We start from the raw sequence: 19,750 nt of genomic DNA, 5'->3' as shown, positions 1-19,750 counted from the left end.
TTTTCGGTAAGGCCAAAATTATAACAGGCAATCATTAAGTTATTTAATCTACTTAAAAAGTAATTCATTAATAAAAAAAAAACAATGTAAATTACATGTTTTTTTATATTTTAAACTTAAAATTAAGATGCTTTGTAACTTAATAAGTTTAAAGAGTTGCTCAGAAAGTTCTGGTACATTTTTATAAGATGACAACAAATTGTTAAAATTTGTGTTTTAATCAAATTTTACACAAATTTAACTTTCATATGATATTTTTCATTGTTGTTATGCTATTGACATCTGGCATTAGCTTTGTATTTGTCGTAAAAATAATTTGCCTGAATAAAATTAGAAGTCAAAAAACTTACATCTTTAGTTCTAGATGTCTTGCCAGTCTTTTCTTGGGCAAAAATTCCTCCAAAAGAATAACACATCTATCCTTGTATGTACAACAGATCTTTTATGTTTTTACGTGGTGTGTTTCTTTAACTGTTCCAATTCTGGTACAATATTTTGATAGTAAAATCTCATCTCTTATCAGAATTTTATTTTCTTCTTATTAGTGTTCGAAAATTTTAAAGTACTTAGAATTATTGTTGTTATGCTCCTTATTTAATACATTGTTCTTGTGATCTTTCTGAGTATCCATTGCACTATTTATGTGCATATATGTTTTGATAACTGAAACAATATGCGACAATTTCATGCAGCATAGATTATGAAATTTAAGGAAACTGTTAAGGAGTGTGTAAAAATTGTGAATATTTGTCTAAATAAATTTTTATTATTGGTTCTTACACATTATGATTTATCAGTGATGATAACATTTTGCATTTATCCTTCTCGCCATTCATTAAATATTTAGTACTATGTAAATATGGTATCACTCATCCCATTTTCATTGTACATTTAAGAAATCTTTCAATGAATTTTGCTTTATTACGTATTCGTAATATTTCTATATAAACAATTAATAAATAAGTTTTTCAGCCAGTGAAACATTCAATTTACACCAACATATTTTCTATTACTAACAAATGTAAATGAATTTTGATTTAATTTCATACGCTTTACTGATGAATAAAAGAAAGTATTCATATTATTTTAATTATTATAACCTATTTTCCAAATAATATAACGTTTTGTTGTAACATACTTATTACCATTAAATGGTAATATTTTCATGACTGAAGAACTCAGTACAAGGCAATGCTTTAAAGAACACAGTGTCTATGAGTGGTTTGAAAAATTCAAAGATGGTTGCATAAGTGTTATACAAGAAGGGGGTGGATATGAGATGGACGCATTCAATGAATTTCCTATTGAGATGTTAAAGCTTACAATTTGAAGTTAACGCCATAGAAAACTGTCGAAAGGTATTGTTTTGTTGCATGCCAGTGTTCGTCCACAAATTGCTGCCCACATAGTTGAATTCCAGAAATTCAAGTTTGAGCTATTGACTCATCTTCTGTACAGATCTGATCTTGCTCCTTTAGATTATTATCTGTCTGGCCAATTCAAATAAATGGGCATTAACAGGCCCTAGATTCACTTTTAATCAACTGAAGAAAGAGGTCCATACATGGCTTGTTGCTCGACCAAAAACAGTTTTTTTGGAAGCTCGTGCAACAATGGAAAAAGTGCATTGAAAACTTAATATATTGAATAATAATGCTATGAAGTTTTTGTTTCTATTGAAGTAAGGTTTGTAGTTTCATTGTGGATTATTGACTTACATTCATATATATATATATTTTTTTTTTATTTCCAGATTATCCCGTCCATATTTTTTAGATTTATTATTACGTTACTTTAAACCAAACTCAGGGATCTCTGTCGAAGAAGCAAGTCTTTCTGCCGTTGGTATAATATGTTGTACTGTACTTTACTCGCTACTTACGCAGCACTATATGGCGTCTGCTTTAAGAATCGGAATGAAAGTTCGTGTGTCTTGTGTATCATTAGTTTACAGAAAGGTATGTCTTTTTTTTTTGTAATAGTAATTTCGGTTAATTATTTATGATTACACAGTTAACTTTTAAACTTTTTCTTTATTATGGCATTTGTAGCTATATTAATAAAAACTGGTGTCCATAAAAGAAATTTAATTGCATTAGATCTACAAATAATTAATTATACAGAATCGTTCTTGAAATAAATTATAAAACAAGATTAATCTCAAAAACCATTTACAAAAATTGAAAAATTGTTAAATAATTTCTATAACTAAACATTTAGGAAAAATTATATATATATATATATATATTTATTAAACAAAATTTAATAAAAATGCTCAATTTTTTTCTTTTTTAGTATTTTTAATTTTTAATATGCATTTTAATTAAACATTTCAATCATGATGAGGATACAGGGTCCTGCAAACATACTTTTATGGTAAAATTAAGGTAAGGTATTTCAATATTCTATATTAGGTGGTTTATATTAATAGATTTAATATATATATTTATAAAAGTTAATTAAAGATATATTTTAAGATTATAGAGAAGTAGATCTATCATTTCTGTTACTGATATAAAATGAACTGTTACAGTATGTGTAAAATCTACTGGCAGGTCCTCCCTCCATTCTGTCTCTATTTACCTCCTCTACCCCACACCTATAACCTGGCATGCATAACATGTGCTACTGGTTGCAGCAAAAGTAATGCATACGTGCTATTAAAAAGTAATTTTTGTAGATAATATGCCATATCAAAGAAAATCATATTACTATAGCATATAATTAATAAACAACTCATTTCATATACTTTTGTATTACATCATTGTTGCTATTTATTTATAGCAAAACCTTAATTTAATATACTTGAAAAAAAAATATATATCTTTTCGAGAAATCTATATAAATAAAAATGTAAATGTTCATTTGTTCAAAATCTTAAATCTCTGAAAGTTCTTCACCGATTGCTTTGAAATTTAGACACAACATTGCATTCAAATATGTGCTTTTTTATAGGTGTTTTTATATACCTACTATTTATTTATATACCTGAGATGTCATACCTGTGACTGGTAAAAACATGCTTTTTTTGAAAAACAGTGATATCTGTTGGGTGTAAAAGCAACACGTGCTATACTAAATATTTTACGATTCCATTTCAATGTTTCCGATATGTGTGTCCGCTATAGACTAAAAAACTACTGGACTGATTTACATGTGGGAAAAAAGTGAGAAAGGGAAAAATCAAAAAAGGTAAAAGGGAAGAAGGGGAAAATGGAAAAAAAGGAGAAAATTGTTAAAAGGAAAGACGGGAAAAGGAAATTGAAAGGGGAAAGGAGAAAAAAGAAAAGGGAAAGGGAGAAATTAGGAAGAGGTAAAGGGAAATAAAGGAAGTGGGGAAGGAAAGAGGAAATATGGGTAAAGGGAAAGGGAATATGGTAAAAATGAAAATGGGAAAAAGGAAAGGAAGAAAGGGAAAAGGTTAATTTTTTGAAGTTCTGTAATGTTCATTTTGTTAATGTTTTATCAAACTTTCAGTTGTGTTAATTTAATCTTTATATATACTCAAATCTAGCAATAGCGAAGCATTGCTGGGTTTGCTAGTAAATAAATTACTTCATATACATCTTGAACAAAATATTAGGCATATAAATAATTTTATTTGTAATAAATTACTAGAACCCCTATACGAAATGGAATGTTTGCAGAATTTTTCAAAAATTAATTAAAATGGAAAAGAAAATATTAAGAAAAATTCATGGGCATAAAATCGTCAATGGAAAATATAGGTTTAAAAGCTCAGAACAAATTTACAGAAATTTGAAAATAATAGAAACTACAATAAGAAAAAGAATACTTAAATTTTATGGACATCTATTAAAAACAGATATTTTGAATAAATAAATATTAAACAAAAATTATATAATCTTTAATATTATATATTTAAATATTATATATAATCTTAATTTTTTTTATTTATTTCTTTTTTTTTAGTGCCTCAAACTTGGAAGGACAGCGCTTGGAGATATTTCACCCGGTCAAGTTGTAAATATTGTATCAAATGATGTATCAAGATTTGATTTAGTGACAGCAACATGTCATTATATGTGGTCAGCACCTTTACTTGCCTGTGTGATTGCTGTTATCTTATACAGGGAAATTAAATGGGCTGGACTTATAGGAATTTTAGTTGTTTTTATGGTTGTTCCATTGTTATGTGAGTATTCATATTATATTATTATGAATTTCTATGTTTATAAATAATCCAGCATGTTTCATCTTTTATAATTATTTATAAAAATTAATTTTTCCATTTTCTCTGTATTTTATTTTCCTCTCTATTGAGTATTTAACAAGGTTGCTGCTTAATCATAATATTTATGTAGAAATTTAAATTAGAAAATAAGTTAACTATTTAAATTTAACTAAATTAAATCTATGTTATTTGGATTTAGAATAACGGTATTTTATATCAGTGACAAATAGTAGACATACCTCTATATTTTATTATTTTAACTATGCTGTAATTGAAATTTTGAGATATCTACGAAACGTATTAACTGTAGAAGAAAAATTAATTTTTATAAATAATACAGAATTATGTTGATATAAGATGAGTTCAGTATTTATTAATGTAAGTATTAAAATTATTTAATTAATAAAATATAAATCATAATAATTTTCTAATTATTCTTTAACAATAATTAAAAACTTTATTGTAAAAGTTTTTAAATACTGTAAAAGTTATCTCTGGTGTTTGGTTTAAATATTATTTTTCATTTTTAGCTTATTCAGATAAAGTATTACTTTAATTATTAATAATAATAATTTTCACTTTCTGCAATTTAGAGGTATCTCCTTTAGAAATATAGACTTCTTTTTTTATTAAAAATGGGAAAAAAAAGGTTTCCAGATTAGTAAAAAGAAGTTTGATGATAGTAAACTTTTTAGGTAAATGTTTTTCCCTTTCAACTAAAAATTTTCCCTTTCAACCCCAAACATTTGAATTACCATTTTTGGCAATAATACCACCTTCCTTATACATACAAATTATGTAGAGCACTAAAATATTTAAAAAAACAAAAATAAAATTTAAATATTATTAAATACATCGCCACAACTAATGGATGTAATTAAAACTTAATAGATAAATTATATAATAAAATAAAACACAAAACATACGTAAAATATGAAATCAAATTAACTAATAATAATGATAATAATTACCTAAAATTGAATATAATATAAATTATAAAAAATTCAACATAATATTTAAATGATTTGGGCTAAGAACTGCATGCATAACTAATAACAAAATATATAAATAACGTGGATCCTGCAAAAAACAATAACAAATTCAATTTAGAAAAAACATGGAATATATAGCTTGAAATGTGCAGGTTGTGATTTAAAATACATTGATATGACCAATCGATCATTTTCAGTAAGAATAAAATAACATCTAAATTATATAAACAAAGGTCATACAGATAAATCAAATTTTGCCAAACATATAATAAATAATAACCACAATTATGACCCAGATAAATTTATTAACATACTTGATTACTCTAATAATACATATAATAATATTATTTTACAAAAATATACCATATATATTTAAATAATAATAAATTAATAAATGAACAGACAAAATTTAATAATGACATTTTACACAAGCAAGTATTAAATAGTAATTATAAGTTGTTGGCCAAACTGATCCATCTTACTTTTAATTTACGTTGACATAATTTTAAAACATCTGACTACCAACTGTTATGTTTTTATGCAAATGTCACAATTTTCTTACAATTTACACATGGCATTTTAATTAATGATATAAATAAGATGAATATGGGAGTTCCTCCCATAAATATGATGGAATTTAATTCTGAAAGTGCTTGAACGTGTTGAATTCAATTGTTGGTAAGCAGTTTTTTTGTATATTAACTATAATTATATACTTATACCAATGGGCCATGCCTTAACAAAATTATTATACCTTGTTAATTGATAATATTTATAGAAAACAAAATTTAAAACCTATTAATGTAACAACATTGAAACCTATAGTTAATACACATAGCTTTGATAATATCTATATGAAATACTCTTATACTAAAAGAAAAATAATGGTAATAATGATTTTAATAGTTTATCTGGCGTTTATAAAATAACATGTAATGAGTGCGATAAAATTTATATCGGGAAAACACATAGATCCTTTATTTTAATAGATCCTTTAAGGCAAGCTTTATAGAACATTTTAGATATTATATAAACAATAAATTAGGTTTTTCTAATGTCCAGACCATCTAATAAAGAAATAAACACTATTACAGACTTAGAAACTAACTTGAAAATAATTGAAATTACAAAAGAAAGTGATAATTATAAAAAAATTGGACATTTTAGAGAAATACCATATTTATAAATATAAAGAGAAATTCAGCCTAATCAATCTGCAGACAGAGCTTGATAATGATGCTCTTATCAAAGCTGCTATAGTATTAGCACTTTTGGCTATATTAGTTAAACTGTTTATTAAATTAGTACAGTGCTGTATTTAGTGGCTAGCCACAGAGTTTAAAAAATTTTAATTATTTGACTACACATATATATAATTTCTTGTTATTTTAATGTATAATTTTTAAATTTTAATTTTAATCAACTGATGAATTCCTCGAAAGCACTGTTTATACATAAAGAAGAATAATAAAAATGAAAATATAAGGTAAGAGCTCTTATTTGGTTCTGTACTGTGATGGATTGCTGAATTTTGTTTTTGCTTTTGAATTAATTAGTACAGAGGAAAATATGGACAATTTAAAAATTGATTTTACTGAATAATATTGTTTTGTTTATTAAATAATATTAAATTTTTATTTCTTTCACTAAAAATTCAAATAAGCTGCTTTTATTGCTAGTTTAAAGAAATGAGATACGAGATAAAAAAAATACAATAAAACTTTATGACTATCAATTATACCTCACATTTGATACAAGCATCATCGCAAGTATTGTATGTATACAATCAAAGTTTTTATCGATAAGCATAAACCACGAAACCAGTTGGTTTGTAGGTGTATATTCTGTTTTTATGCAAGTGCATACATCTGTTTCAATATTTGAAATACAATCTAGTTTTCACTTATTTGTTAACCGAGTGTAAAATGAATTATCTTCTAATTCTCTGAGTTTCATTTATGATACTACTTTAAATTATTATAAGTGTAAAAATCTAATTTGTTGTATTAAATGCATGTAATTTTTTACTTTTTGCATTAGAAAAAATTCAGATTAGTTATAAAAGTTACTTTGAAACAAAGAAATATTTGAAAATTTCTAGATATACAGTAGATTTATACTTCCGCCATTCCTTGTATATTCTGATTTTACTTAAATTTTTATATAAGTTCAAATTTATTCATTGTGTATTCATTTAGAAAATGTGCAGTGCAATGGAGACTTTATTTGACATTATGTGAGCAATACTCCACTGGTGTTGTTGAAACAAACTTTGACTCAAATAACAAAATGAAATGGAATCTAAACTTTTAACAATTCAGTTCACACCAAACCCATTTAAACAAAAATATTTAAAGACACAATAATTAATTGTGTTTTGCTTTTAACTACATTATTTTTTGTAGTATTGTTAACAATTGCATCTTTGTTAACTGTTGCATATAAAAAAGCTGGTTTGAATTAGTGAAGTTCAGTCAAACATTATTCGAACTAATTTTATAAAAATTACTTTTACCTCACTATATTAAATGAGTAATTCTCTTTATTGCATTATAAAATATCTTGTATTCATTGATTACCAATAAAAGAAAAAGATATTAATTATCTTTCAGTGTGTTTTCCATAGCTGTGCTACATATTAAAAGACTTATTTGGTGTGTTTATACTATTTGATTGAAGTGTTTATACTATTTGATTGAATTGGGACTGGGGAGTGATTTATAAAAATCAGTTTTAGTTGTTATAATATAAAATCATTCTCTTTACTGATATAAAACTACAATACAAATTCTTTTTATAATATTGAAAATCCATGTTAAATATTCCTAATGATGTAAATGCTTCGTGTATTAAAAAAAAAAAAAAAAAATATAAATAAAATGGTGTAATCATTTTTATTTAAATTGATACGTTTATCTTAAAATTGTATGAATATATTTTCAATATAATAAATAGAAATAAACTTTCTAATTTAAAAATGTATGTTTAAATGAAATTTTATTGTAATATTGCTAATAGATATGTGTTTATTATTAAAATATCTTTAAGGCAACATCTTTCATACTACATTATAAATAATAATGTTATTTCAAAATAAATTGTTATTTTTTTAAAAATAATAAAAAATAAATAAAACTATTTAAAAAAAAAAAAATTATTTTGAAGGCTAATTTTTAAATAATCTTTTCAAGGCCACTTTTTTCAAGGTAATTCTTGTTACTATCTAATGAGGAAATAGTTATTTTTTTAATAGTTTGTATTTTTAATATTTATAGTTTTTTTAGTAGTTATTTTTAATTATTATACCTATTATTTGTATGTATATATATTATATTAATCTGATCAACTCAAGTACAGAATTAATAAAATAAAATAGGATGACACCTACCTTATTTCATAATCCAAGCAAGAGCATTTTCACGAGTACCTCGGATCATCAGTTGCTCTATATAATTTTTCAAATCATTCGTTGCAAATTAAAAATTAAAATTAAAAACCCTATACTATAAATGACATTTAAAATTGTTAAAAGAACTTTTTCATTTAAATCAAAATAGAAATAAAACTAAATTTTTTTTTAAATTTAAATTGTAAATTAAAATTAAATTGAAATTCAAAATTAAAATCAATAATAAAAACAAAATAGAAATCCATGTGGATTAGCTAGCCAAAGTTATGTAAAACTGTCTACTCGCAAAAAGCACTCTTGCTTGGATTTTGGAATAAGGCCATCCTATTTTATTTTATTAATTCTGTACTTGGGGTGATCGGGTTAATATAATTTGTATTGTTCAGAGGAATATGATTCCTGAAAAGATCGATTTTAGAAAGAAAAAAAAAATATATGTTTATATAATTATATTTCAAAATAAAATTATTTTGTCAGTTAACTTTTTATTTTTTTAATATATTTTGATTATTCATTAATGTTAGATTATTTTATTTACTGTTTTACAGCTTATGTTGGAAGTTTATCTTCTAAGTATCGTCTACGAATAGCTTTAAGAACTGATGAAAGAGTCCGTTTAACAGATGAAGTTATTAATGGAATACAGGTTCTAAAAATGTATGCTTGGGAAAAACCGTTTTCAAAATTGGTTATGGCAGCACGAAAGTAAGTTTTTAGAATGTTAAAAAAAAGAAAAAGTAAACTAGATATATATTGTTGTTTCAAAGTTCTGAGATCAAAATTTTAATATTGCGAATGTGAAAAATTTGAAATGAAGATATTCAGATTCAGTCAGCAAATTATGTAGAAAATTAAAAAAAATATAATTCATTCAGAGAGTTAGATATTTTAACATAATACCCAAAGTGAACAACTGCTTTTAATTCAGGACTTCTAGTTAAAAGCCATGATAAATCTACATTTCTACGTTTCTCTAGCAGATCTAGTAATAAATCTACATTTCTCTACCATGTGACAGTCACAGTAGATCTTAGCAGCACTATATCCTTTCTGTTTGCAAAAACACTGATCATACTATGCATCTCTTTCCCAGCATTGAAAGAATTACTGGCGTATGCTCATGCTGGAATTTCTCCCATCACCTTCCCACTTGGGCAACCAGCTGCATTGGCCCAGAGAATATTTCAGAAGAACTTTTACTAATATTGGAATTATGAGTGAAAATGTACCTGTACAGTTGATGTTGTATATAAAATAGCACATATGCTTGGAAAAAAGAGTAAATCATTTACTGATGTAGAAATAATAAAAGAATTAATGTATCGTTGAAGCAGTGGGTTGTTTAAATCTGGAAAAAATTGATAAATATAAACATTTCCTGTTTAAGAAGAACTATAACCAAAAAACAGCACAAATTAGCTTCAAATGTGACAGAACAACCTCACAAAATAATTGAAATTAAAGATGTAAATTTATATTTTTCAGTAGCTTTTGATGAAATAACAGATAAAATAGACTCAGCCCAAGTCATACAGTTTATTCATGCAATAACTGATGAGTTTAATTGTACAAGGAACTACTCGCATTGGGCATACTCACTGGAAGAATTCGTGGAATTGATATTTTTAACAATTTCAAAGAAATATGACATCAATCAAAACTAAATTTTAATAATCTGGTCAGTGTATGCACAGATGTTCCATCAGAGGCAAGCAAGAAGGATTCGTTTCTTTGTTAAAAAAAGAAAATTCTAATTTGGAAAAAATAATATCGTTCCACTGTATATTGTGCCAGCAAAATCTTAGCGTTAAATCAACTATTTTACATGATATTCTGAATAAAGCTTATTGCAATTGTTAATTTTGCAAGGTAAAAATAAACACATGTATGTTATGCGGCAAAATTCTGATGTTTTGAAGAAAATTGACATTTTTCAAAACTTTATTCTCTCACTTGGATGTATCTGAAGAACATTTTCTGCAGTTATCAAAACTTTTATATGAACATAAAACCTTTGATGATTATATATCTGTTTTGGATTCCTTATCTGAAGAATATGCAGAAAGACTTTAGATTCTGAAGAACATACTCTTGCAATGAAACTAACTTTTGCACCACATCTGATTGATATCTCAGAAGCTCCCAAAGAGCTACAAATGAAACTAATTGAGCGGGGAGAAGGTATTGTTATGAAATCTCTTTGTAATAACAAAAAAGACCTGATTGAAGGTTGGAAAAATGCAGTTGAATACACACGCTTACGTCAATATGCACGCCGTTTTTGATTTTCTGGTGTGGAAGTACTTACTGTTGCTAATCAAAATTTTCATATGACAGATTAAAAATCATTTAAGGATACAGGTAAGTGATGCTCATTTAGAAGATCGATTCAAACTGCAAGTTACAAAGGTGGAACCAAATATACAGTTACTTACAAGTAAAAATCAAATTCAAAAATCTCTTTAAATAATATTTATTTGATTAATCATTGTTACCGATTACTTAAATGTTTTGTTTATAATACAATAAATCTAGAAATGTCAATTTAAATAGAGATTTGAAAAGTTTTCATTTATTAACCTACACCTACCACTTAGTACATATTTTATTTATTTTAGTTTATTACGGGTGTTAGTGTAAATGAAAAACAGAAAAATCACAGCTATGACCAACTGTATATTAACTCTTGTGGCCTTTTCATTATTGCTGAAGCTGATTGTGGCCTTCCATGGTAAAAAGTTTCCTCACCTGTGGTCTATACCTATATATTGCTGGTGGCTACTGCACTACTGATGCTGATACTGTGGTGACTGGTGACCGGTTTGGTTTCAGTAGTCAGAAGTGAATTTTAGAGTAACTTTTTAGCATAACTAATTCAAGTGTTTCATTTATTATTTATTATTAAACTAATTATAGATTCTGCAGCTGCTGTCATTTTTTAATATTATTTTATTTGTGTCTTTCTGTGTTGGAAATTTTTTTCTATGATTGCTTTTGATGTTTAAATTAACTATTAAATATTATTTAATTTATTTCAGGGCTGAATTAGATATTGTACGAAAAACATCATTCCTTAGAGGACTTTTTATGACGTTTAATTTAGCGACAACAAGAATTGCTTTGTTTTCAACATTATTGGCTATTGTCTTAAATGGAAATCATCTGGAAGCTGATAAGGTATTTAATACATTATCTGATATTTGAAAAGATAAATTTTTTAAATTTATTTTGTAATAGCGCGTTATAAGACTATGTTAAAGAGGTTTAGGTTCATACTTTTTTCAGGAGTATGTTTACATCTATAATTTCTTATATATTTCATCTAATTATCTTAAATACCTTCAGTATTTGAAACTATCTCTTAAATACCTCTAAATAGCATTTTACCTATTGAGTTCCTCACCTTTTACATACTTTTACAAAATCAATCTAAGGAATACGTTTTTATTTTTTTTTAAAGTAGGCATTTTTTTTCTAAGATGGAGGTTATTAACGCTTAAACTACATCCACACATCTTACTACATCCTTTCTAACTGTGGCATGTTCTGTTCATAAAATGTTAACATTTTCCTAATATTCGTATGATATCAAGTTAAATGTAGCATTTAAAAGCAGGTGTATTGTGTTGATGGACATTTTTTTAAGCAGTTTCTATGGAAGTTTTTTAATCTCACTGCTCACACAAGTTCTTCAATAATTCAACACCTTAATTATTTTTGATTTTACAGATGAGCTCTGCAGTTTTATTTCCATCTTAAATATTGCATTTATTCTCTTAAATTTTGCAGCAAAAAAAATTCTCAAGAGATTGAAGAACCACATGTGTGCAGGTAAAAGGAACAATCTCTCCCATCAAATCGTTACACAAAATTCTGCAAGTTGAATTGTAATAGCACGTTATGAGACTGTATGTTAAAGACAATATTGCAATTCTGTGCAAGACTATTGCAATTCTGTGAAGTTGCATTTGTGTAGCAATATCAAATTGAATTACTTATCACCATCGGCTGCCAATGTGAAAAGCTTCATAATGGGTCAAGTTTACTCAATAGCTCTCCAGCTATTGTGTAAATTTTACCAAGGGAGTGTGATGTTAGTTATAAGTAATGATGATACTAACTAGCTATGGTATTTTATAAAATTAAAAAAAAAAAAAAAAAATTAATAGTTACAGTGAACGTGAACTCTGTGTCATTATGTTTTGTGTGCTTGTATCATTTTGCATACATTGTTCTCATACTTACAATTGGGATTATTGTCTCACATTTCTATACTTACATTTATTTATGTTATCTTACTCCTTTTTTTTTTTTTTATTTATAGGTGTTTGTTGTTGCCGCCTACTTTGGAACCTTAACACAAACATTTTCTGGAGTGTTTGTTCGGGGTTTTGCTGAAATATCTGAATGTAGAGTATCAATTCGTAGGTTACAGGTAAATTATAATTTTTTTAGTTGTTAAAATTATTTTTTGTTAATCTTTTCAATATTATTTTATCATAAATATTTTACTCTAAGTCTGGTCCTGATATTAGTGTTATATTATGTTTCCTCATTCAGCTTAAAAGATTTACCCAGTAAATTTACTAATATTTTAAGCAAAAGATTTGTAATCTACCTTAATAGTTGTTTTGGTCAAGCTGTTTTTAAAATACACCCTTCATTTTTTTTTTTATGATGATGTCTGGATTTCTTTCGTTCTTCTAAACATTTTTAGAAAAATTATTTCGGGATACTACGCGATTTCTACGTACAAATTTCTTTTATCGAGTCACTTGATTTAAAACATTGATCTTTTAAGTTTCAATCAGACTGTTTTAACTAATTAATCTCTGTGCACACACATGCATGTTTGTGTGTGTAAAATTTTCAACATGTAACATCCATCATTTTTCTCTGAAAGTATTGTTTTTTCTAATACTCTTATATGTTAGTATCATTACTTGAAAATAATGATGAGGGGAAGGGAGAGATAGTTTCAATTTGGAACTTGGTAGAGAAAATGTTATAGCTCACTCTTTTGGCACTTAATGTTCTAATATTCCTTTTATCCTGGCTAATAAAGTATATATTAACTTCAGCTATCAAACTAGAGTCATTTCTGGTCCTATGAAAGAAATTGTTAAGTTTTAGAAATAAAAAATTAGGGATCAGATTTTTAGAAATGGAAAATTTTCCCCTGTGAAAATTATTATAGTTGCAGGTAGTCAAGGAACTTAAGGGGTGTGTGATTGTGGAGGAACTGAATGTATAGATCAAATTTTCTGAACTGTTGGTTTTTATTGATTTACAAAAATCGCTACAGATTTGTACAGTATTAGCATATTATTATTAAAATATTTTTAGGAAATAGTTTTTATTTAATGTCTTGTTTTTTAATTTTTATTGTGTTTATTGTTATTAACAGAATTTTTTGATGCGTAAGGAGTATAAATCACCAGTGAATTTAAGTACTGATGATAATAAAAATAATAAAGGTGATGGTAAAGATAGTATGAACAAAGTACTCATTGAAGATCTTTCTGCTACGTGGATTTCAAATAGTAGTGATCCTCCGACCTTGAATACGATTAATTGTGTTCTTAAAGAAGGTACTTTAACTGGTGTAATTGGATCAGTTGGTTCGGGAAAGGTAAATTAATATTTTATAATTTTATAATAAAGAAAACCATCAGCTTCTGATCTGTTTTGTTTATGTCTCTTCTTCCCTAAAACAGCAATCTGATTTTTGTATATACATCTTAATACATGCTGCCAGACTTTCAATGTATAAATTACGTTACTTTGATGTGACATTATTTATATTCATGAGTCCATATATGATGGATGTTTACAAAATAACTTCTGTTACAAATCTGTTGCCATTAATATTGCTCACGCTTTGTTGATCAAGTGTTAAGTGAAATATGATTCTCTTCCTATGTCAAATAACATGGCATTGGCCTCAGCATGAGTTTTCAATTCATAATGTCAATGCATTATTATTAGTTTACACCCAAAAAAAAAGATGTGTTCTCTTCAATTCATTTTTACTGTGCCAGAGAAATAAAACCTTGAAAAAGTTCATGAAGTTTTAGTGTACATTTATGAATCATGCACTTCAGGAATGCAAATTGTTGTGAAATGTTCATTAGTTGCTGATCATTTTTATTTGATATACCTCAAGATTGAAAGCTGGTCTCATCAACTAAGTTGTATAATTTTACATAGGAGTTATTCAAAAGGAATGACTGACTGTGCTGATTGTTATAAGTTAATTAAGAAATCTTTGTTGGACACTTAATAGTCGTAGAATTTCATACAGAATCATTTTCCAATATACGAGTGTTCGCCAACATGTCATAGATTCAGACATCCTCTGTTTTAGAATATTCTTTGGAAAAATGATACTGTTGGGAAGTTATAACTCATTCACCATGAAGTGCAAACTTTTATTTATTTAAAAATGTGCTTTTAAGTCTAAATAATATTGCTGACTATATGAAGAGTATTTCTATTAGTGGTAATGGCATCTCTGTGAGAGATTTTTGGTATCTTTTTTGTTAGAGAATGAATTCTTGCCAGATAATCAATTGATTTCATCTGTAATTGACTAAATTATATTGTTTTCCTTTAAAGCACATTAATAAAAACTTTGATTGCCATAAATTTATTGTGCCTTTGAAATAAGATATCTGAAAAATTATATGTATCTTGGTAAAACGTACCTTGATAAAAAATTCCATTCATCTTTATCAAAACTGATATGAAAGTGGCAGTTGATAAATTATATCTATTATTATGCTGTTTTCCAAGTTGATTCAGCTTCAATAGATTTACAGGATCAAAGTTTTTAGATAGTTTTCAGAAAAATGGTGATGTGTTCTTTTATTTAACCTGTGGCAGTAGCTCATCTGTTAGTGGATACACTAATGATCTGATAGAGATATCTGTGTAAGCTCTTTGTGGTAACGAACTATCACAGTAGGATAAATAGAAAGGATTAGAGAAGTTTTTTAAATACAGTTTTACTGGAGAATGTTAAAACTTGGGTGAATCGATAAAATTTGAAGTGAAGAGGCCTTAAAATGAGTAGGGAAGGAAAAGAATTTTAGTTTGTCTCATTATAAAAAGATTAACTAGGCAGATGGACCATGAAGTACTCGTACTTCCAGGTATAGTTAATTTGGTAAAAGAAAGAAATGGATAGGGTAGAATCTGTAGAAAAGATTGGAATATTTAAAATAGGTAATTAGGGAAATTCAATACAATAATTATGTAGAGGTTAAAAGATTAACATGAAACAGAATCAATGGAAAACAGCATCAAAATGGTCAAATAATTGATGACATAATTATAAAACCGCATCTAACATTTACTCTACCTTGATGTATTTATAGTAGATTACATATAATTGTTTTTTATAGATGAGTTATATACAAATTTTATGTAGCAAGTCATTATAATTATATATTTTTTAAATATAGTTTCTTATAGTAGACCATATTAAGTTGCTTATAATGAACTTTAATATGCTTATAAAAATATATTTGACATAGAAATATATTGGATAAATATAATTTATAGTAATTGGTATTTTTTTTATCTTAATTTGATTTTAGAGTTCATTTCTTCAGTTACTTTTGGGGGAAATTGAGGTAATAAAGGGTAATATTGATGTTTGTGGTACTATATCATATGCATCTCAGGAAGCTTGGGTATTTGGTGGTACAGTCAGACAGAATATATTATTTGGACAACCATTTGATCGCAGGCGTTATAAACAGGTAAATTTATCTTATTCCTGGAATAAAAGAAATTGTATTTTTTTGTATTACATCAGTATTAAATTATTTGTTGTTGATTTAAGATTTTTTTATTTAAAAAAAAAATTGCTGTTATTAGTAAAAAAACATAGATTGCTGAAATCATCAATAAATTATTTTCAATAAAAGAAAATGTTGATATGAAATTGTATGATTTAAATTGAATTCCATATTATAGCTCTTTTTTGAAGAAAAAGAGTAGAATTAATTTCAGAAGTTTCCCAAAACAAATAATCCTCTGGCCTACAAGAAAAGGGAAATAACCAAGATGTATTATAAGAAATGTATTTTAAGAGGCCACCTCATTAATTATTTAAATTAACAAATAGAAAATATATTTTATGAATTTTTTATACTTTTTTTTTTCTCGGATAGATCTTCAAGGAACACACAAATATAATTTCATGTAAAATTTTCACAATTTCATATTTCTGCTACGATTATCATAATTGATTTGAGTATTATTTTCTGCCCTTTTTTAGCACTGTTACTCTAACTTTTGTAGTTTGTGCGTTTCAGAGTACATCCATTCTCAAAAACACTTTTAACACCGAGTCTTCATAATTTGAGATCGTTGATTATCTAGTGATGTTAAGCTCCTCCCATTCCCCATCGCTACTGTCATGGCCTCTTCTGATTTTGTCCCTGCTGCTCTAATGGTTATACAATTTCTTGAAAGTAAATCCTTCTGATTTCTTCATTTTTAACAATTTAACATTTTTAAATATTACATCGGATTGGGTGTTTAATTTTTTCATTAATTATCTCCTGCTCCTTTAATTTTAGCTTTAACTAAATTAAAAATTAAAAGGGTAGGAGATAATTAATGAACAAATAAACTCTCAATCGAAGTCAGAAGAATTAGTTTCAAGAAACTATATAACCATTAAGAGTGGGAGGGATAAAAGCAGAAGAAGCCATGTCGGAGGATGAGGAGTGGGAGGAACTTAACGTTGCTAGTTATTTGATGATCTCAACTTAGGAAGAGTCAGTGTTAAAAGTAGTTTGAAGAACAGAAGTACTCTGGAACTATAAATGTTAGAGTGACAGTGATAGGAAGCGCAGAAAATAAAACTCAAAGCAGTCATTTCATGTAGTTTTTTTTCTTGCAGAAATTCTTTTTTTTTGGACTGTTTAGCTCTTCTTTCTCAGTCCGCTCTCCTTTGCTGAGTATTTTCTTTTCACCTACAGGAACCTTTAATTCAAAAATGTTTTCTGTATTCCTTTTAATCTAGGCAGTCATTTTCTGCAATAATGAACTTTTTGAGTTCTTTAATGTGTTTAACATAGCCACTTTGACCTTTATAATTCTAGAGTTTATTAAAAATTTGTTCGTCTAGTCATGATTGGTTCATTCAGACCATGTGTCTGTAGAATTTTAGTCATTGTTTTTTTACTGTTATTTTCAGGTCTTCAATTTTACCCTATATCTCGTTACTTGATCTCAGCTTTTGCCCCTGTTGTGTTCGTCTTGGACCATAAACCTTCTAAAATTTTTCTTTCTATTCCAAATATATTTGTAATTTTCATGCTGGTCTTACAACTGTGCACAGTGCATTTATAGAAAAGTTCTTTTTAATATAAAAGTTCAGTTGTTCTAATTTGTGTTTTTTTGTCATTTTCATTTGTTTATTTGTTCCATTTCTACTAATTACTTCTCCAAGATATTTAAAATGGTCTGTGATCTTAATTTTTCCATACTTTGTTTCTATTGCCTTTTTAGGATATTTACTGGCACTTTTCATCATTTCTGTCTTTATAAAGGAGATCTGCAACCCTGTTTTTTCAGCTACTTCTTTAACTTGGTTAATTTGATGATTGCTTCTTGTTCTGATTCTGCAGAGTGCTAAGCCATTGGCAAAAGCTAGACATTTAATCATGATGTTTTGATTCTTTGTTCCTATTTTTGCACTTGTCATTTTTTTCTCAGAAGGTTTTCATGACTTTAATCGGAAACCAAGTTGAAAAGAATTGGTGCCTGTTTTTATTTGGAATGGTTTGCTGACTTCACCTAGAAATTTGACTTTAGGAACGCTGATGGTTTATGTGAATTTAATTAAATTTATGGTATTAATTAAATTTACTTTGTATTCTTTTAATGTGTCAAATATGGTTTCACTATCTGCTGAATCATAGATATTTATTATCTTTATTGAATAGTACTGAAATAAAGTTCATAAAATAAATATTTAATATAATTATTATTTTAGGTTACTAAAGTTTGTGCATTGGAGCGAGATTTTGAATTATTACCTCATGGTGATTTGACTTTAGTCGGAGAAAGGGGTGCTTCATTATCTGGTGGCCAAAAAGCTAGAGTTAATCTTGCAAGGTGTGTTTTATTTTTTTGTTTTTTATGATTTTATATATTTTTACATCTGAACTGGCTTCCATGAAATAAAAAGGATTATTCGATTTAATAAAATGAATGTTCTACAATTAGCGATTCAATAATAGTACAATATTTAATCCTTCAAGTCTCAGATTCCAATTAGTTCATTTTGCTACATTTAGGTCAATTCTGTTGTCCATATTTACCAGAGCCGATGCAATGGTAGTTTTGTTTAATAGAACTCATCTTTTAACAGTGAGACTAGATGAACTTGTTCATCTTCATATTTCAATAAAAAAAAGAAAATTTAAAAAAAATTACTGTAAAATAATAAAAATAATATAATTAAAAAAATTAAATTATTAAAACAATTTTACCAACAGTCAAATTAACATTATTAAAACAGTCTTAACATAATTATGTTTTATTCATTACAGAAAAAAATGTTAAAGTTAATATTAAAACATTTACATTAACAAGAGTATAAATTGTAATTAGTACTGTTAATATTATCATAATATTTTTTCCTTATAAAAATGTTTAAATTGGTTTTTATAAAAATGTTAATAAAAAATTGTAGGAATTCAATGAATATTACATGAAAAGAAAGGTGTAAACTGTACTTAACTTTATTTATTTTTACATTAGTAAATTAATTGAACATTGAATTCCAGAATACTATAACTGTTAAAGTGTATAAAAGTAATAATGAGTAGAATGTGCATTATCAGCTGTTCCTTCGCTAAAACTTAGCAAATTTATAAAATGACTTCAAACAAATTGTAATTTAACATGAACTTAATCATTCTGGTTGTTTTATTATTCAATAAGCATTCTGAACATTCTGGATTCAATAAGAATTTATAGAAATAGATGGAACATCGGAAAATGCCTGAAAAATGTGATGTACAATATATCCAACTTTCTATAGTGTGATTGTAGCAGTCAGTCTATTCAGTATTTTGAATATTCATAGAATTGTTTGTTATTTTTACTCATTTTAAAGTGTCAATACCT

The 19,750-nt window shown here is 26.6% G+C and overlaps 1 protein-coding gene across 3 annotated transcripts in view; it reads left to right on the top strand.

Annotated features, from left to right (window-relative positions):
* LOC142333408 (ATP-binding cassette sub-family C member 4-like) overlaps positions 1 to 19,750 on the top strand; it is a 200,339-nt gene that overhangs the window by 118,573 nt on the left and 62,016 nt on the right. For all 3 annotated transcript variants that reach the window (XM_075380456.1, XM_075380457.1, XM_075380458.1), the window contains exons 5-12: positions 1,754 to 1,958; positions 3,934 to 4,156; positions 9,145 to 9,301; positions 11,635 to 11,773; positions 12,921 to 13,031; positions 14,004 to 14,228; positions 16,198 to 16,362; positions 18,612 to 18,733. In XM_075380456.1, the coding sequence (XP_075236571.1) occupies positions 1,754 to 1,958; positions 3,934 to 4,156; positions 9,145 to 9,301; positions 11,635 to 11,773; positions 12,921 to 13,031; positions 14,004 to 14,228; positions 16,198 to 16,362; positions 18,612 to 18,733 (1,347 nt within the window). The remainder of the gene's footprint in view (positions 1 to 1,753; positions 1,959 to 3,933; positions 4,157 to 9,144; positions 9,302 to 11,634; positions 11,774 to 12,920; positions 13,032 to 14,003; positions 14,229 to 16,197; positions 16,363 to 18,611; positions 18,734 to 19,750) is intronic.

Source organism: Lycorma delicatula, chromosome 12 (assembly GCF_047948215.1).
Source record: "Lycorma delicatula isolate Av1 chromosome 12, ASM4794821v1, whole genome shotgun sequence".
NCBI classification, from domain to species: Eukaryota; Metazoa; Arthropoda; class Insecta; order Hemiptera; family Fulgoridae; genus Lycorma; species Lycorma delicatula.
Note: the sequence above shows the minus strand (reverse complement) of the source record. Positions and strands in the feature narration are given on the sequence as shown.